The 14,829-nt window shown below is 39.8% G+C and overlaps 1 protein-coding gene across 4 annotated transcripts in view; it reads right to left on the reverse strand.

Annotated features, from left to right (window-relative positions):
* si:zfos-2326c3.2 (misshapen-like kinase 1) overlaps positions 1-10,968 on the reverse strand; it is a 61,783-nt gene extending 50,815 nt beyond the window's left edge. For 2 of the 4 annotated variants that reach the window (XM_051419068.1, XM_051419067.1), the window contains exons 1-2: positions 10,779-10,968; positions 8,821-8,886 (exon numbers count right to left, since the gene is read on the reverse strand). In XM_051419068.1, the coding sequence (XP_051275028.1) occupies positions 8,821-8,886; positions 10,779-10,835 (123 nt within the window). In that variant the 5' untranslated portion in view covers positions 10,836-10,968. The remainder of the gene's footprint in view (positions 1-8,820; positions 8,887-10,778) is intronic. The other 2 variants (XM_051419070.1, XM_051419069.1) reach the window with 1 other exon arrangement.
* Between the last annotated feature and the right edge of the window lie 3,861 nt (positions 10,969-14,829).

Raw genomic sequence — 14,829 nt, forward strand, 5'->3', positions numbered from 1 at the left:
GTTGCTAACCTGTCCACCAGGTTACTGACGACATTGGAAGGTAGTTTGCAAGATGGGATTTACAAGTATTTCATTCTAACTCCTTCCCTTTCCTATTTTTTGTCTTGGCACATGCAATCATTTATTCAGACCCTATTTTCCCAAAATATTTTCCATTTTCCTCATCATATTTCATTTTTTTCTGATGCTTATATAATAATGAGCTGGGTGTGTCCATGTATGACCGGAGTTTGTGTGTTTGTAACATTCGGGAGCGCTATGTGGTTAACTAAAACTAACTAAAACACACTGAGCACCAGCCTCTTAAGTCAGCTACTTAGATGAAGCTAATTTTCTTCATAAAACTATACCAGCCAACGCAGCTCATGCTAATCATCCGTACACTGCTGCAATTTAGTCGGCGAGCTTACACTACTTAACTTAGATAAGTAATCAATGTAGTTACTATATGATGGTTTAAAAAAAAACGCCACTGCTCGTTTCCTTCTCACATTCTGAGAGAACGCTGAACGCAGAACACCGCAGGAAACCCTGCAATATGTAGAATGAGGGCTGGGCCATATAGCTAAAAAATGTAACGTGATAAAATGTTTCATTTCAGTCGATGTTGATAATTACTGTTACTTTTTCATGAACTATTTCGAAGAAAGACTAAGTGGAAAGAAAGATTGAACTGAACCTCTTTATTTAGTCACACAGGTAATCATGTTAATGTTTTGTCATACAGCATTGTTGCAGAGCACCTCTCTGTCATTGACTGCCTGTGGATTGCTTCTTTAGATGTAACTGATGTGGGCTGTGACTGAGAACATGCTGTGTTCTCCAAAGGGTGGTGATTCACTCATTGCACACTCCATTATCAGGGGACGTGATAGGCAGTTTATGAGCCAGGGTGTATTCGTCAAGTGCTTTCATGGTGGTTTGCATTTAATGCATTTAAGTGAAACTATCGCTATTCAATTAAACAATTTTCAAGTGTCTATTGCAGACATTGTGTCATTGCCTAGGCCTAGGTGGACACAAGACATATGGAAACTTTGGGACCACATAAATGGGTTTGTATGGTGTATTTTGTTTAGAAAAAACAAGCCTAATCCTGAATTAGCATGCGTGTAAATGTTTTAGCCCCAGAAATAAAGGGTAGAAAACGTCATAAAACCAGTGGAGTGCTATGACATGCCTCACAATAAAGTTTATTGAAAATGTTGGCGAACCAGCAGCCGTGAGAGAGACGCCTTGTCAGATAACAACCTAGCTGATATTCTTCTCATATATATTACGCTTTTATATTGGATGTAAGATGTACTGTGTCAGGCTCACTGACCCCGATTCATTCTGGCCTTGATTCTGTCCCCAAGCAGAGGACATTGTCTCCGTAATTGCAAAGAATTGTGGCATACTCGCAGCCACTGGCCTGACTGTGATAAATAAGGAAATGGCCTTCCTGTCCCTTCAGGCTCGATGGTGTCTGCTGGCTGTGCTGCCACCACAACTTACAAATGTGAAATGTTCTACTCTCAACTCAGCTACTTATTAACAATATGCAGCACGGACACGCACACTCGCACACACACACACACACACACACACACACACACACACACACACACACACACACAAAAACACACACACACACTCTCTCAAAGGGCTCTCCACTCCACACCAGAAAATTAATTGGAGAAAGCTTGTGCACTTTTTGACACTGAAGTCCAATAAATCACACACACACACACACACACACACACACATACATACACACACAGGTCCGTGCACACACACATTATGACAGCGTGAAGAGCTAGGAATCAAACAAAAATAAATCCAGACAGATACAAATGTCTTCTCCATTTCTGTCGCTTCTCTCTGACACACACACACACACACACACACACACACACACACACACACACGTACATACAGTGGCACAATGAGGGAACACAACAAATATTGTGTCAGTGAAAAGGTTACTATAATATATCCATACATATGCTAATTAGACACAAGAAAGACATTTATAATGCAGACAGCAAGGGGACAAATGAGAGAAACACTTTTACTGTATCTCTTTGCTAGTCTCCAACTTTCTGTCTCACGCGTCTCTCTGTGTAACTCTATCTCTGTCTCACCCCACTCTCTGTGTAATACTGTCTTTCTCCCATCTCCCCCTTATGTGTCTTTCTATCTGTTCTCTACAGTCTGTTAGTTACATATGTGTACTTTGTGCTTGGGTGGACAGCATTACTGATCAGCTATCCTCACCAAACTACATGTAGGAATGGTGCTATTTATAGGCCGTGTGTGTGTGTGTGTGTGTGTGTGTGTGTGTGTGTGTGTGTGTGTGTGTGTGTGTGTGTGTGTGTGTGTGTTTGCTAGAGAAACAACCCATTTCTTCCCACTCCATTCACATGGAGCCTTCAGTGGCTGACACTAGAGGGTCAAAAGGGCTGGACTGCTTTGACATTATATTGAGTATAATGCTGCTAAGAGCTCAGTGAAAACGCATTCTGTTCTGAAAAGAGCTGAAAAAATGAAGTTGCCCCAACTGTGTTTGTGTGTGTGTACTGTCAGCCAACAACGATGTATTTATCAGTGTGGTTCAGGAAGAATAGAAAAATAACTAATTTCAATTAATTATTTGAGGTTGGTTGATTATACTGCTATGAATTTGAAGATCTAACAGATAATACAGAGGTAAGTCATTATTTTCTGATGCTTAATGAGACTAAAGCTGGTTTTGTGGTTCCCAAACTTTATGGAAGTGCAATACTGAATCGCTGGTGTACTTTTAATTATAGTTTTGGCATTTAGAAAGCACAGTGAGGAGGCCAGTCACTTCTGAGGATATTCTAACTATTTGACTTCCCCCATATTCTCACTCCTTTATGACACACACACACACACACACAGACACAGACACACACACACACGGTTAATCAGCACAAACCATAGCTCTAAGCCCCATGGGGGACCTCTTTCCTCTTCTCTCTCTCTCTCTAGTTTTCATCTGTCTCTCTCTTCCTTCCTCCCCTTCTGTCTGTCTCTCTGCCTTTCACCCCTGCCTTCCTTCCTTTCGGCCTATTTCGCTCTCTCACTTTCCTCTCCCTCCTTCCTCTCCTTTTTTTTATTCCTTTGTCTCTCTCCCACTGTCCTTTCCTTTTACCTCTAACAAGCACAAACATAGAAACTCTACCCTACGTTGGAGGATGTTTCCTGTCTCTCTCACAGCTCAAACCCGCACACACCATTGCTTAGCTCTGGAACAAAGACTTTTATTTCCAAATAAGACATTATCCATTTCAAATAATTTTCAAATAATGTGTTAGGGTGTAATGGGGGGATACTTTGTACAACCGAGGTGTCCATTTCTTAACATGAAGAGGAATATTTCTCAAAGAAACCCTCTAGTTTTATCTAATGTTGGGTGAGTATTGTTGGGTGTATTTTTCAAAAGACAGCCCTTTCAGTGGTTTGTGCTGTGCAGCAGCTGCAGGGTGGGTTGTGCTATAGTCACAAAGGGAAGAGGTAAGTTTGGCAGTTGGTCTAAATCTACACATTTTTTACACTCTTGTCAGCAGATCAGCCAACTTGAGTATGATAAGAATATGATGATATATGGGTCAAAGAAAGGGAAGTGACGCTACTGAAACCAGAAAGATTTGAGGAAGTTTTGGTGACTTTGGGAATTATCTTGCAGCCAGCTGTTTTATGCATACCGGTAGTCTATGATGTTTCAACATGGTGTCACCCAGTTTGGGTGGCTTTGACCTCTCACAAACATGACTAAAAATGTTTTAATGTTAAAGATATGTTTTGATTTCTTTAATGCATGCTATAAACATGATTTAACGATGGAGGTCAGTCACACACAGTCTACAGTCTGACAAAACCATCTCAACTAGTTTAATTTAGTCATAGCAGCTTTTCATCTCAGCACAGTGTTGCATCAGCAGTGATCGTGGCCCTTAGCTTTAGTGGAGTTTGACATTTTCACATTGTAACACACACACACACACACACACACACACACACACACACACACACACACACACACACACACACACACACACACACACACACACACACACACACACACACACAGATGACTCTACAGCAGTGGCTTGCAGGGAAGGGAAGTTCCTACTGCAAACAGGGAAACGCCCTATGTGTGTGTGTGTGTGTGTGTGTGTGTGTGTTCGTGTGTGTGCCTGTATGATGACTAGACGCTGAGTGAGAGAGAGGTATGGACAGTGTATGCCGGTGATTCAGTACTAAGAATGCCTAATAAAGGAACTCAATAACTTGATTTTTATTTGTAATGTTTAGGAAAGTGTTCCTCCTACTGAAGTGTTTAGGAACCAAAAGCCACTTCTCTAAAATCTGAATGTGCCTTTTTAAAATATGAGCAGGGCAAACTATTAATAATTAATTGTGAAACAAATAATCAAAGACATTCCTGGTAAGTTGTTTACTCATTTTTTCTAAAAAGCCATGGCTCAGACAAGACACTCCATCCCTGATAATCTGGGTGTCCTGAGGCCACACAACTACTGCAGGCATACTACTACCACCATGTGACTACTGCTGCACATAATACATCCTTTAATACTAATGTGCATGTGTGTGTGTTCTGCATCGGTTGGACACAAAGGATTTTGTCCCTAAGTGAATGTGTTTAGGACACCAACAAGGAAGCAAATAACATAAAGTGAAATCACTGCTGTAAATGATGTCAAAAAGAAAAGCAAAAAACAACCGATGAAGAGAGGAAGAACTGGGTTCAGTTAGGGGTACTGAGGTTATAAAAGTGGAGAAGAATGGAACTGAGAGGAGAAATTGGTGATTGTGTATCTTTTCGAGGCCGAACCACTTCTCTTCTTGATGGTAGAAACTTTTCTGGGAATGTTTTGAGGGACTATGGAACTTTGCTTGCATTTATGCTTCAGGAACTTCAGGAACTTCAGGAACTGCAGGAACTGCAGGAACCTGGGTCCAGTTGTAGTTCTTGTCCTCAAAATCCTCCGGCTACTATGATACTGTTTTACAGTCTGCCAAAAACTATATGGGTGGAGGTTGCAGTACTGAATGTCACGGACCAAGTTTCATTACTGATATCACAGCACAAAAACACTCTCATTATATCCTCTTTACTTTGGGTCATGTGTTTTCGTTTTCAAGTGTGTAAAATCTCCCTGCATTCATGTGCACTTCTCTTTTCCAACATCTATTCGAACATCACTCACATACAGCAGCAACAGTGTTGTTTCATGCAAACATTATGTCTCAATCTACACAGTGGCTTTTTAATCTGCCAAAGTTATCTAATTATCAAGACGTGCTACAAAAACAAGTGCACTGAAGGTTCTTTGAGTTCCTGAGTAGTCCCTGACTTCTCAGTTCGTGGGGCAGTTTAGGTAAAAAGGCCTGATTGTTTTCTCCATCTCTTCTAATTGTGTCTTTCTTAGTATGTCAGAAAATCCTTTCTGCTGACCAGGATGCTGTTCCACTGAATTAAAATGAAAACGATGCTAACGGGGATCACTTGATTGACATTATATCCGACTACTAACTGGCAATTAGTGGATCAAAAATCTTACCGTATTTTGTTGTTGCAAAATGAGTCATGGTTAAATTTAACAATCACTGGAATCAACCTCTGATGCTAGACACAGGTTCAGATGTAAGGCTTCAATTTAGAGCAGAACTAATTGGCAACATAAGTTGAACTACAAATCATTTCACCAAACAACAGAGAGTGCGCAGTGTGGTTTACAGCAGGGACTACAACAAACTGCACATTACTCTGCACATATAAACATTGTCGTGGTGACTTCTGCTCCATCTCCCTCCTCCGCCTCTTCATCCTCAAACTCTTCTACGAAGTCCCAGTGTGTGTTCTTGAATTTTCCACAAACTGTCTGCCTAACCTGCCCTCTGTCCTCACTGACTTCCCCTTCCACCGATCAGCCGCCTGCTTTTGTTAAAACACTGAACACATACAGCCCAGCCTTTCACTACAAACCTGCCAGATGGTCAGTGTTGCTAAGATGCCATGATGTTCCAGCCATTTCTTCCTACCTGGACCTGTTCCCCATGATTTTCTAGTTATGTGGTTTATAAATACTTTGACCTCCTGCCTGCTCCATCCAATCTGTCTGCCTGACTTGACTGACCTTACCTAATCCTGCCTGTGGCTAACTGCAACACTGTAAAGTGACTTTAGACCTGACTAAAACTGCTTTTCACAAAACAGACATTTCTGCATTGTGTTTCCGTCTACCAGCATTTATACAACAGTAAATAAACAAATAAATAAATATAAAACAATAACTTTAAATTGAATTGTACTACAGAGTTAGTTGTATCCGTGCAAGTGTGTATTTTATGTGGGATTTTCTTCAAACATAAGTGTGCTACGTTTAGCACAACCACCATGGTGACAGTGATCTCAGCATCTCTGTAAATAAAACTTTAAAATGGACTTCCTCCACCCATAGCTGCATAATATAGATGCTGTGTATTCACACATTGCATTAGCAAGTTGTGGTAGTGACACACCGTGGGAATTGCAACTAACTCCTCTGTTGTTCTCTCTTATTTTGTAACTTACACTTATTAATTAGTGTACATAATGGTAAAACAGGAGTTTTTCAACTATATGGATAATTCCCGGGGCGAGTAAAATCCCATACTGGGCTAGTAAATCTAGAAACTCCAAAGAATTAAACACATAGTTTTTTTAGGCTGTTTCTTAAAAGGCATGCCAACTTTCAAAAAAAAAAAAATAGCTGGAGTGCTATAAGAGGAGCCAACAGCATCTAAATTTGGATTAAAAACTGATTTTTAGCAACTGGATTTCTGACCCACTTGCCCGGGCAAGTGAAAAAAAAAAACCATTAACGTCAAACCCTGGGTTTAATCTCAGAATTAAGATCTGAACACCTGTTTGGATTTCCTATTCATGTTACATGGAAAAGGCCAGATGCTTTGTCAGCATCTCCTGCAGTCACATCAATCCACAACTAAGTGTTTTCTTAGGGGGACCATTATTGTGTGTGTGTGTGTGTGTGTGTGTGTGTGTGTGTGTGTGCAGCATAAGTCATTGTTCTATGGGCCCTATTCCTGTTCAGGTTTCCCATGATGGCACTCACTGGGCAGAAAAGGTGTGGCAGAAAACACACACACAGTTTCTGTATGTGCACAGTCCTCATTACGGTCCAATTGACTGCTTGTTAGGATTACACACAATCATTACTACTTTCCCTATAGCATGTCAAATGCACATAATGGCAATCAGCAGAGACAGACATTTAGTCTTCTGAGACATCTTAACCAGCACTTGTTTGTTTACTGCTTGTATATTTATTCTAATGTGGCAACTTCTTTAAATCAATGATGCTTTACGTGGGGTCTGGAGTGATTTGAGAGAGCAGTGCCCAGGAAGGAGTATTATAATGTCATTTACTTTATTAGTTTACGAAACACTATAGTAAAACTATTGTTTATATATTGCCTTGTTTGAATCTTGACATAAATAAATCACCAGAATCATTGCTGTAATTCACCCTCAGGAAGACTGCTCACCATTCATCCATATGTGGAGGTTTCCCCTTGTTAAAACATCAATGAATGTGAGTCATAGCATGCAATTTTCAATTTTCTCCCCCCGTGGAAAAGCACCCTGTGTAAAGGCCAACACAGGCCTTACTGTCCTGTGCATCTCTTGCAACATTTCCTCTTTCTGGAAATCAAGTGGCAATCGAGGCACACACCCATCTTCTGTCTAACACACACACACACACACATGCTAATGAGAACCATCCTTTACCCTAAACTTTTAACCTCTGCCATAATTCATACCCTCACCTTTTAAGCTATATAACACATTTTGGACACAAAGCCAAATTTGCTTTTTCTAAAACTTATTTTTTTCCCATCTTTTTGTAGTTATTGTTGATATGAATATATGTGTGCCACACTGATAAGCCACAAAGTAATATGTGTGTGTAAACTTGCTCCTACATGTCTTGTGCTGCAGAAAAATAACAATCCTTCCTTATACAACTTTTCTCCTCTTCCATAATTCATTTTAAATTAAAGCAAATTTTATCTTCTGCTTAAACATGTCTATTCTGTCTTTTCTTTGCATATGGCAGATAGGGTCACTATGTAATTGTCATTATGTACATTACTTATTAAGGCAGCCCAACAATAATGAGGTTTTAAATTATGGTGATACTACAAACAAGCAATCGACCGACCATAAAGACTCTGAACCTGATAGTCTGTTGCACAATATTAATTCGCCCAATCAACCTTGAAGTGCTCAAACCTGAAACTGAACCACATAGGTATCGTAACAAAGTTTGTAGCATTGCAGAAGCATGTGAACATGATTGCAAGGAGGGCACAACCAGCTGCACAGACCTAAATAAGACTAAACACCTCCTAACCACAAACCGCTCATACACACAAACAGATATTGTGATAAGGAAGTGAGCCCCACCCAGGCCCTTTAAAAGATGCTGCAGATGCTGTAGATGCTGCTGTGTTTGTAATAGCTACAGGATATTTCAGTCAAATGACAATTTCTTGTTTTTCCTCCGAACTAACTGGAAGTAGCTGTCGTAAGGTTTACCAGAAGTGACGTGTCAGATACTGTAATACAATGTGTGTCTGCACATGGCTGACAGAGGCCTATGGGGTGCAGCTCGTGAGAAACTTTTGTGTCTCAGTTTGCAGCAGTATTTATGTTCTTCCATGCGTGCAGCAAACTCTAAAAACAGAGAGAGATGGACAGAAAAGCATCATGGGAGCACTCACTTTGTACACCTGACCGTAGGTTCCATTGCCAACTACCTCCACCAACTCAAAGATACCTGCTGGATCCTGTAAAAAAAAAAAAAAAAAAAAAAGATAAATAAAACATGGTTAAGAAACAGAGGTTCGGACAGGAGTGATGTCAAGCAGCAAGTGGGAGAGCTGAGTCATATAAAGAAAAAAAAACTGAGCAAACAGCATGCAGGTGAACAGAACAAGTTCTCTAACAGTATAGAAAATGGCATATTTCAGCCAAGTCGATAATGCAAGAGGTTTGCGCCAAGTAAAACTACTATAAACAGCTTTATATACTCAGTACTAAGGACGAATGGAGAAGAACAATGCAGTGTTATGCTGGGATTAGGACTGGGGAAGCGGGACTGCAAACTTGGATAACATTGTGAGCTACAAGGAATAAAAATATGACTTTTACAGGCCGTGGCTCCTCTGAATATAAGAATATTATCACCTACAGGGATATAAAATGCCGTTACATGACTATAACACAGGCACAAGTCACACAGGCACATTATCCTTTCCTAACTAGTTACCTAATTAACAACTATTTTCATTATCAATTAATCTGCCATTTATTTGATTGTGAAAAAAAACCAGACACTTCTACTATCATGAATGACAAAGAAAAGCAGCAATCCTTACATTTAAAAAGCAATGTTTGACGTTTTTGCTTAAAAAATGACTGAAATGATGAATTGATTATCGATCGTTGGCAACTAATTTTCTTTCAATCGACTAATCGATTAATCATCTAACAGTTGCAGCTCTAAGGGATACAGATACAGAAATATTGTACTAAAGATCAGGGAAAGAAGGTAAAGAAATGTCCATTAACTAGCATGAGACCACTATTAGCTCAGATGTTGCCAAACTGGGGGTCGGGACCCTCATTAGGGGTTGCCTAAGCTTCACAGGGGGTCGCGAGGCCTTCTTGATATTACGGGTTGTGAGAATACTTTTAAAATAATCACAGTAGGCCTTTATCTCAGCATTTTGTTCCTTTCTGAAAAGAAAAGGTTATTTTTAGAGTTTAGGTTTTCCTATAAGATACAAACTTTGAAGACGAGATGTTCACAGAGCCTTCACTCTCTCAGAGCTAACAATGGCGAAAAGTGTCAGGGAGAAGAAAATGCCACATTTTTCATAAAGAAAGGAGCTTGGTAAGTATGTATGATTGTTAAAAATGTATAATACAGAAAAATAATTGCATAAAAAGTTCCTAAAATATGAGGAAAACTCATCTTTGATATAAAAAAAAAAAATCACAGGAAATAATTTGCTCAAGTTTCCTCCAAAATCACTCATTTTACACAAACTTCCTGCAGTTGTTGTGCTCACTGTTTGTAGTTGTGCACGGTTATTGTCATGCATTGAATATAACATCAAATATCCATACAATCTGACACTTTCTCACTGATATAAAAGAGGTAAAGGAAAAAAGGTTGGGAACCACTGCATTAGCTATGAAGTATTAGAATAATATGAATTGGGTTGAAACAGCAATGTTCCAATAACTTCAATGCATTTTTTTTAATACTTTTTCCTCTCAATCAATAGACACAGTTTATCTATAGTGGACTATCACTTGTTGCATGTCAACTTTTCAGCAAGTCAGCCAAAGGAAAACCCTGTGTAAACAGTGCAGCCTGTAAACTTCCACCCAGCAGGACACAGTGCAGACACACAGAGAGCATAATGTTACAGCGCACACGGCTCTCCACACGTTGTAACACTAAGTTAGGACCCGAACATGAAACCTTTTCTTTAACAGCACACGAAGAGAGAGAGACGACCGTTACACAAGGCTCAAACCTCCGGACTGCTCGCTTGAAAACTACCGTTAAGTTTTTCAAGCAACACCCACCACATCCTCCAGTGTTTACCCAAAACATTTCATTAAAAAAAAGAAGGAAAAAATACCAAGACAACATTGCTGTACTTACTCTTAAGGCAGCGAGGTCTATGCTGTCCAGACTTCGAGTGGTGTTTTCTCTCGACATTGCTGCCAATAAGTTTGTCAGCGGGTCGCTATTTGTGGACAAGACATGGACGGTCACAGTTTCTCTGCTACAAACTAACGGCTTTTTCCTCTTCTCGGGTCCATTCTCAAGTTTTTTGCTCGCAGCGTCAAGCGAGGCAGCGAAAAGACGCAGCACTTCCGCTGGGACCCTTCACAATAAGTGCCTTTCGGGTTTGGTTTTATTTCTGTTTTATTAAAGAGACTTCACACCCAAATCAGACATTTTATATAAAGTCATACATCTTAATATGCAACATTTAACTGTCTGTAAATATATATAGAAATATCTAAATGCATTATGTGCATATGTACAAAGTTTCACTTCTTTTTTCACTAGATAGATAGATAGATAGATAGATAGATAGATAGATAGATAGAGAGATAGAGAGATAGATAGATAGATAGTCAAACAACAACAGAAATAAATAACAAATAAATACATTTAAGAAATAAATAAATAAGTAATAACAGTATTTAAGTAATTTAAGTAAACATTTGTTAGAAAATAAATAAAAATAGACATCTGACACAACAATTAATGTTGATTTATTTCTTCTTTTAGGCTATTTTTTATTTTATTTTTTCTTACTCTGTCTCAAGCCCAAATATTACAGTCACAACATCTATGCTTAATTGTGAAATTAGCACCACCCTGTTTCTGGTTGCATTGACTCCATTTTACTTGACCATATCCAGTTTTGCTTCTGAGAAGTGATTTATTTATTTATTTTATTTTTTAAATGTTTGGGATAACTTGACATCCAGTGAACCCCTGGGAAAGAAGGGGAAGAACCTTGGCTTTACTGACCCCCTGTTTGTACAGTAGACTTTGCTTCATCTGCAGCTGACTGCAAATGCGAAAACAAATGTAGTACACTATCTTTCCACGTGTTTCTGTGTATATTTAGTGTTTTTGTGGGTAAAAGTTCACAGTCCTCTATTATTCTTCAAGAACTCACACTATCCATTTTGCAAATTCCTTTTGAAAATCAGTAAATTTTGCTTAAAGATCCCCTCCAGACATGTATTGAGACATACACAAATAGTATGCTTTCTGTGTTTTTTGTGAGTTTCCCTGCCACCATAGTTTCTCCTACACACCTGGAAGGCAGAGCTGTATTCAGTTAGTTGCAATCACTGGCCATGTGGGAGGACCATGTGGTTAATATGAGGATTACACTGGTGTTTCTTAATGCAACCTAACTGACATGATACAAACTGTCCAGTAACAGATTTATGTCCACAATTTAGTGTGGAACCCTGATTGGAACTTATTAGAACCCAAAAATATGTTACTGGAAAAATATTGCTTGTACTCCAAGCCTTGTCATATTTCACCTCATATTGCAGCACCTTTGCACACACATTCGCTCTTCGCCCCTGCCCCCATGCATTTTGTAAAAATGCTTACAGGAAGGAGTCTGGCAGATATCAAAGGTGGACAAAGGTGGAGGTGTGATATATTTATTTAAAAGATCAGAAATGGAAAATGATTCAGACACTATATATTATCCATGTAACACAACACAAGTACTGAACTGCAAATTAAAAGATTATTTTCAAAGTTTATTCACACCATCTCCCTATTACTTTTTTTTTCTTCTTTTTTTTTTGCTTCACCTATGTAATTATGTTTTAAAAATATATAAAATATATTGAATAGATGGAGCTTGACATTCCAGTCTCCTGACTGAACCAGTGAGTCACAGTCAGCATGGTGAAATAAGGGTCATTATGTGGTGGGACTCACTCACTGTGTGTGTGTGTGTGTGTGTGTGTGTGTGTGTGTGTGTGTGTGTTGGGGAGGAACAGAAAGAGCAAGACTATGCTAGAGTTCTGTGTGTTAGTGTGTGTGTGTAGGAGAATGAGGGAACGACGGCAAGTGACTCTCTTGCACCCTCTGTATGTGTGTTTGTGTGTATAAGTGAATGTGACAACTTAAGAGTGAGAGAGGGGAGGAGAGAGGATGGCTGTCAGTGTGTAGTGTGAGTGTGTGTGTGTGTGTGTGTGTGTGTGTGTGTGTGTGTGTGAGAAAGAGAGAAAGTGTTTGTGTCACAGTGAAGAATGGTCTCTCTGTGGTTCCACACAGTGGCTCTGTTCACACCAGGGTCAGCTGCCTACACACACACACACACACACACACACACACAAACACACATTTCTGGACTCGTATCCAACCTAAACAAGACAACATTCTGAGAAACAATTCAATAACAAAATTCCAGAGTGATAGAGGCCATTTGTCTGTCTGTATCCCCATATCTTGTCTTTCTGTGTGTGTGTGTGTGTGTGTGTGTGTGTGTGTGTGTGTGTGTGTGTGTGTGTGTGTTTGTGTGTGTGTGTGTTTGCAAACATATAAAGTACTCTGTGTCAAGAGGAAGTTGACATTCCACTTATCTAGACCATTTCCGGAGAGCACCTGCATTTATGCAAGCACACTCACATACATGCATGAATAAAGATGTACTGTATGCGTCATATATATGTGTGTTTACATGGAGCCTAATATTATGATTAGAATTGGTTTAAAAGGACATACAGAACAAAAATGCTCCATATAACCACCTTAATCAGAATAAACATGCCCCAACCCACTGAAATTTCCATTGGTTGCAGAGGACGTAGTTTAAACCTTTTCATAAACTGATCAAAAGAAAAAGAATGTACCGTGTAACAACGGGGTTGTATGTAGATGGTTAACCTGATTACTTTCTGGCTGTGTTGTATCTGCACATGCCCTCCATCTTGACATAAATGCTTGAGGAAGTTTGGGGGTGGGGGGCTAGTTCATTTTGCTAGGCAAGTCAAAGTAAAGTAAAGACTTATTTCAGATAAAAGGGAAAGCAAAGGAATGAATAGACAAAACTCACTGAAAGGCAACAGCAAAAAGAAAAGTTAGTTAAAAACCAAGGTCTGACAGAGGCTAAACACATCTCAGATCCTCAGGAAGGCTGATCCTACAAAAGGCAACAAATGAACAACTGACGCTTAAGGCGGTAAGAATATCCGTGTCGGATCACCAGAGATGCACAGTAGTTGTTAATTGACACCTTTGCTTCTTGACTGGGATGTTGAAGTGAGCCATAACTAAACAATTGTTCAACAAAGTCATATTTCAAGCCAATTTCTTAGCAAAGATTTGAGAAGATCACTGAAGGCACCCCAACTGTTGAAGTGCCCATGACCAATGCTTTTAACCTCCAACTGCTCCACTGAAAGAAAACTGGACAGCTTCCAAGTGTGAATGTGTGTTGTGAGTGTGTTGCAAAGCGCTGTCAAAAAGAGAGCATTCATGCTCAGCAGATTAAAGAATTGGCAACTAATCAGCTGTATAATTATATTTACCTCACATGAAAAATTCAAAGAAAAAACAGCATAAAGTGTCTTAGTAAGGTGTTGGACCACAACGAGCATCCAGAGCCGCTCCAGTGCTTCTCGTTGTAGATTCTCCAAGTAGAACCGGAGGGATGATGGTGGTGGAGTTAAGTTAGGATCCAGTGACTGTAAGACCATAGCGTATGATTTCAAGCATCAAGCCATTTGGTGACCCCTTGTGGCCGGGGGCACTGTCATCCTGGAAGAGATGGTTCTCATCAGCACTATCATTTGTCACTTCAACATGGACGCCCATACTGAAATCAGCCGGTCTACACCCCACTTGTCAATAAGCAATGTTCGAAATACAGTGAGGCAGGTTGAAAGAAATGTGGAATTAGCTGTGGTGTCAGTGGGAAGTGAAGACGAGATGGAGAGTCTCTCTGACACCAGGGAACCAAAATGTCTTGGCTCAACTGTTTAAATCCAGCATTCTGGGTTGCTTGACTGGACTTGATTTGTGATTAATGACAAGCTCTCCAGTTTGACTCCAAATGCTATCACTGAGCCACAGTTATCCCTGGCACAGTTACCTAGAGCTGATTCTCAGACCAAAATGGCCAACCCCCCAGAACTTAATTGAATCTGGGAGCTTTGTT

The sequence above is a fragment of the Dicentrarchus labrax genome, unplaced genomic scaffold (assembly GCF_905237075.1).
Source record: "Dicentrarchus labrax unplaced genomic scaffold, dlabrax2021, whole genome shotgun sequence".
NCBI classification, from domain to species: Eukaryota; Metazoa; Chordata; class Actinopteri; family Moronidae; genus Dicentrarchus; species Dicentrarchus labrax.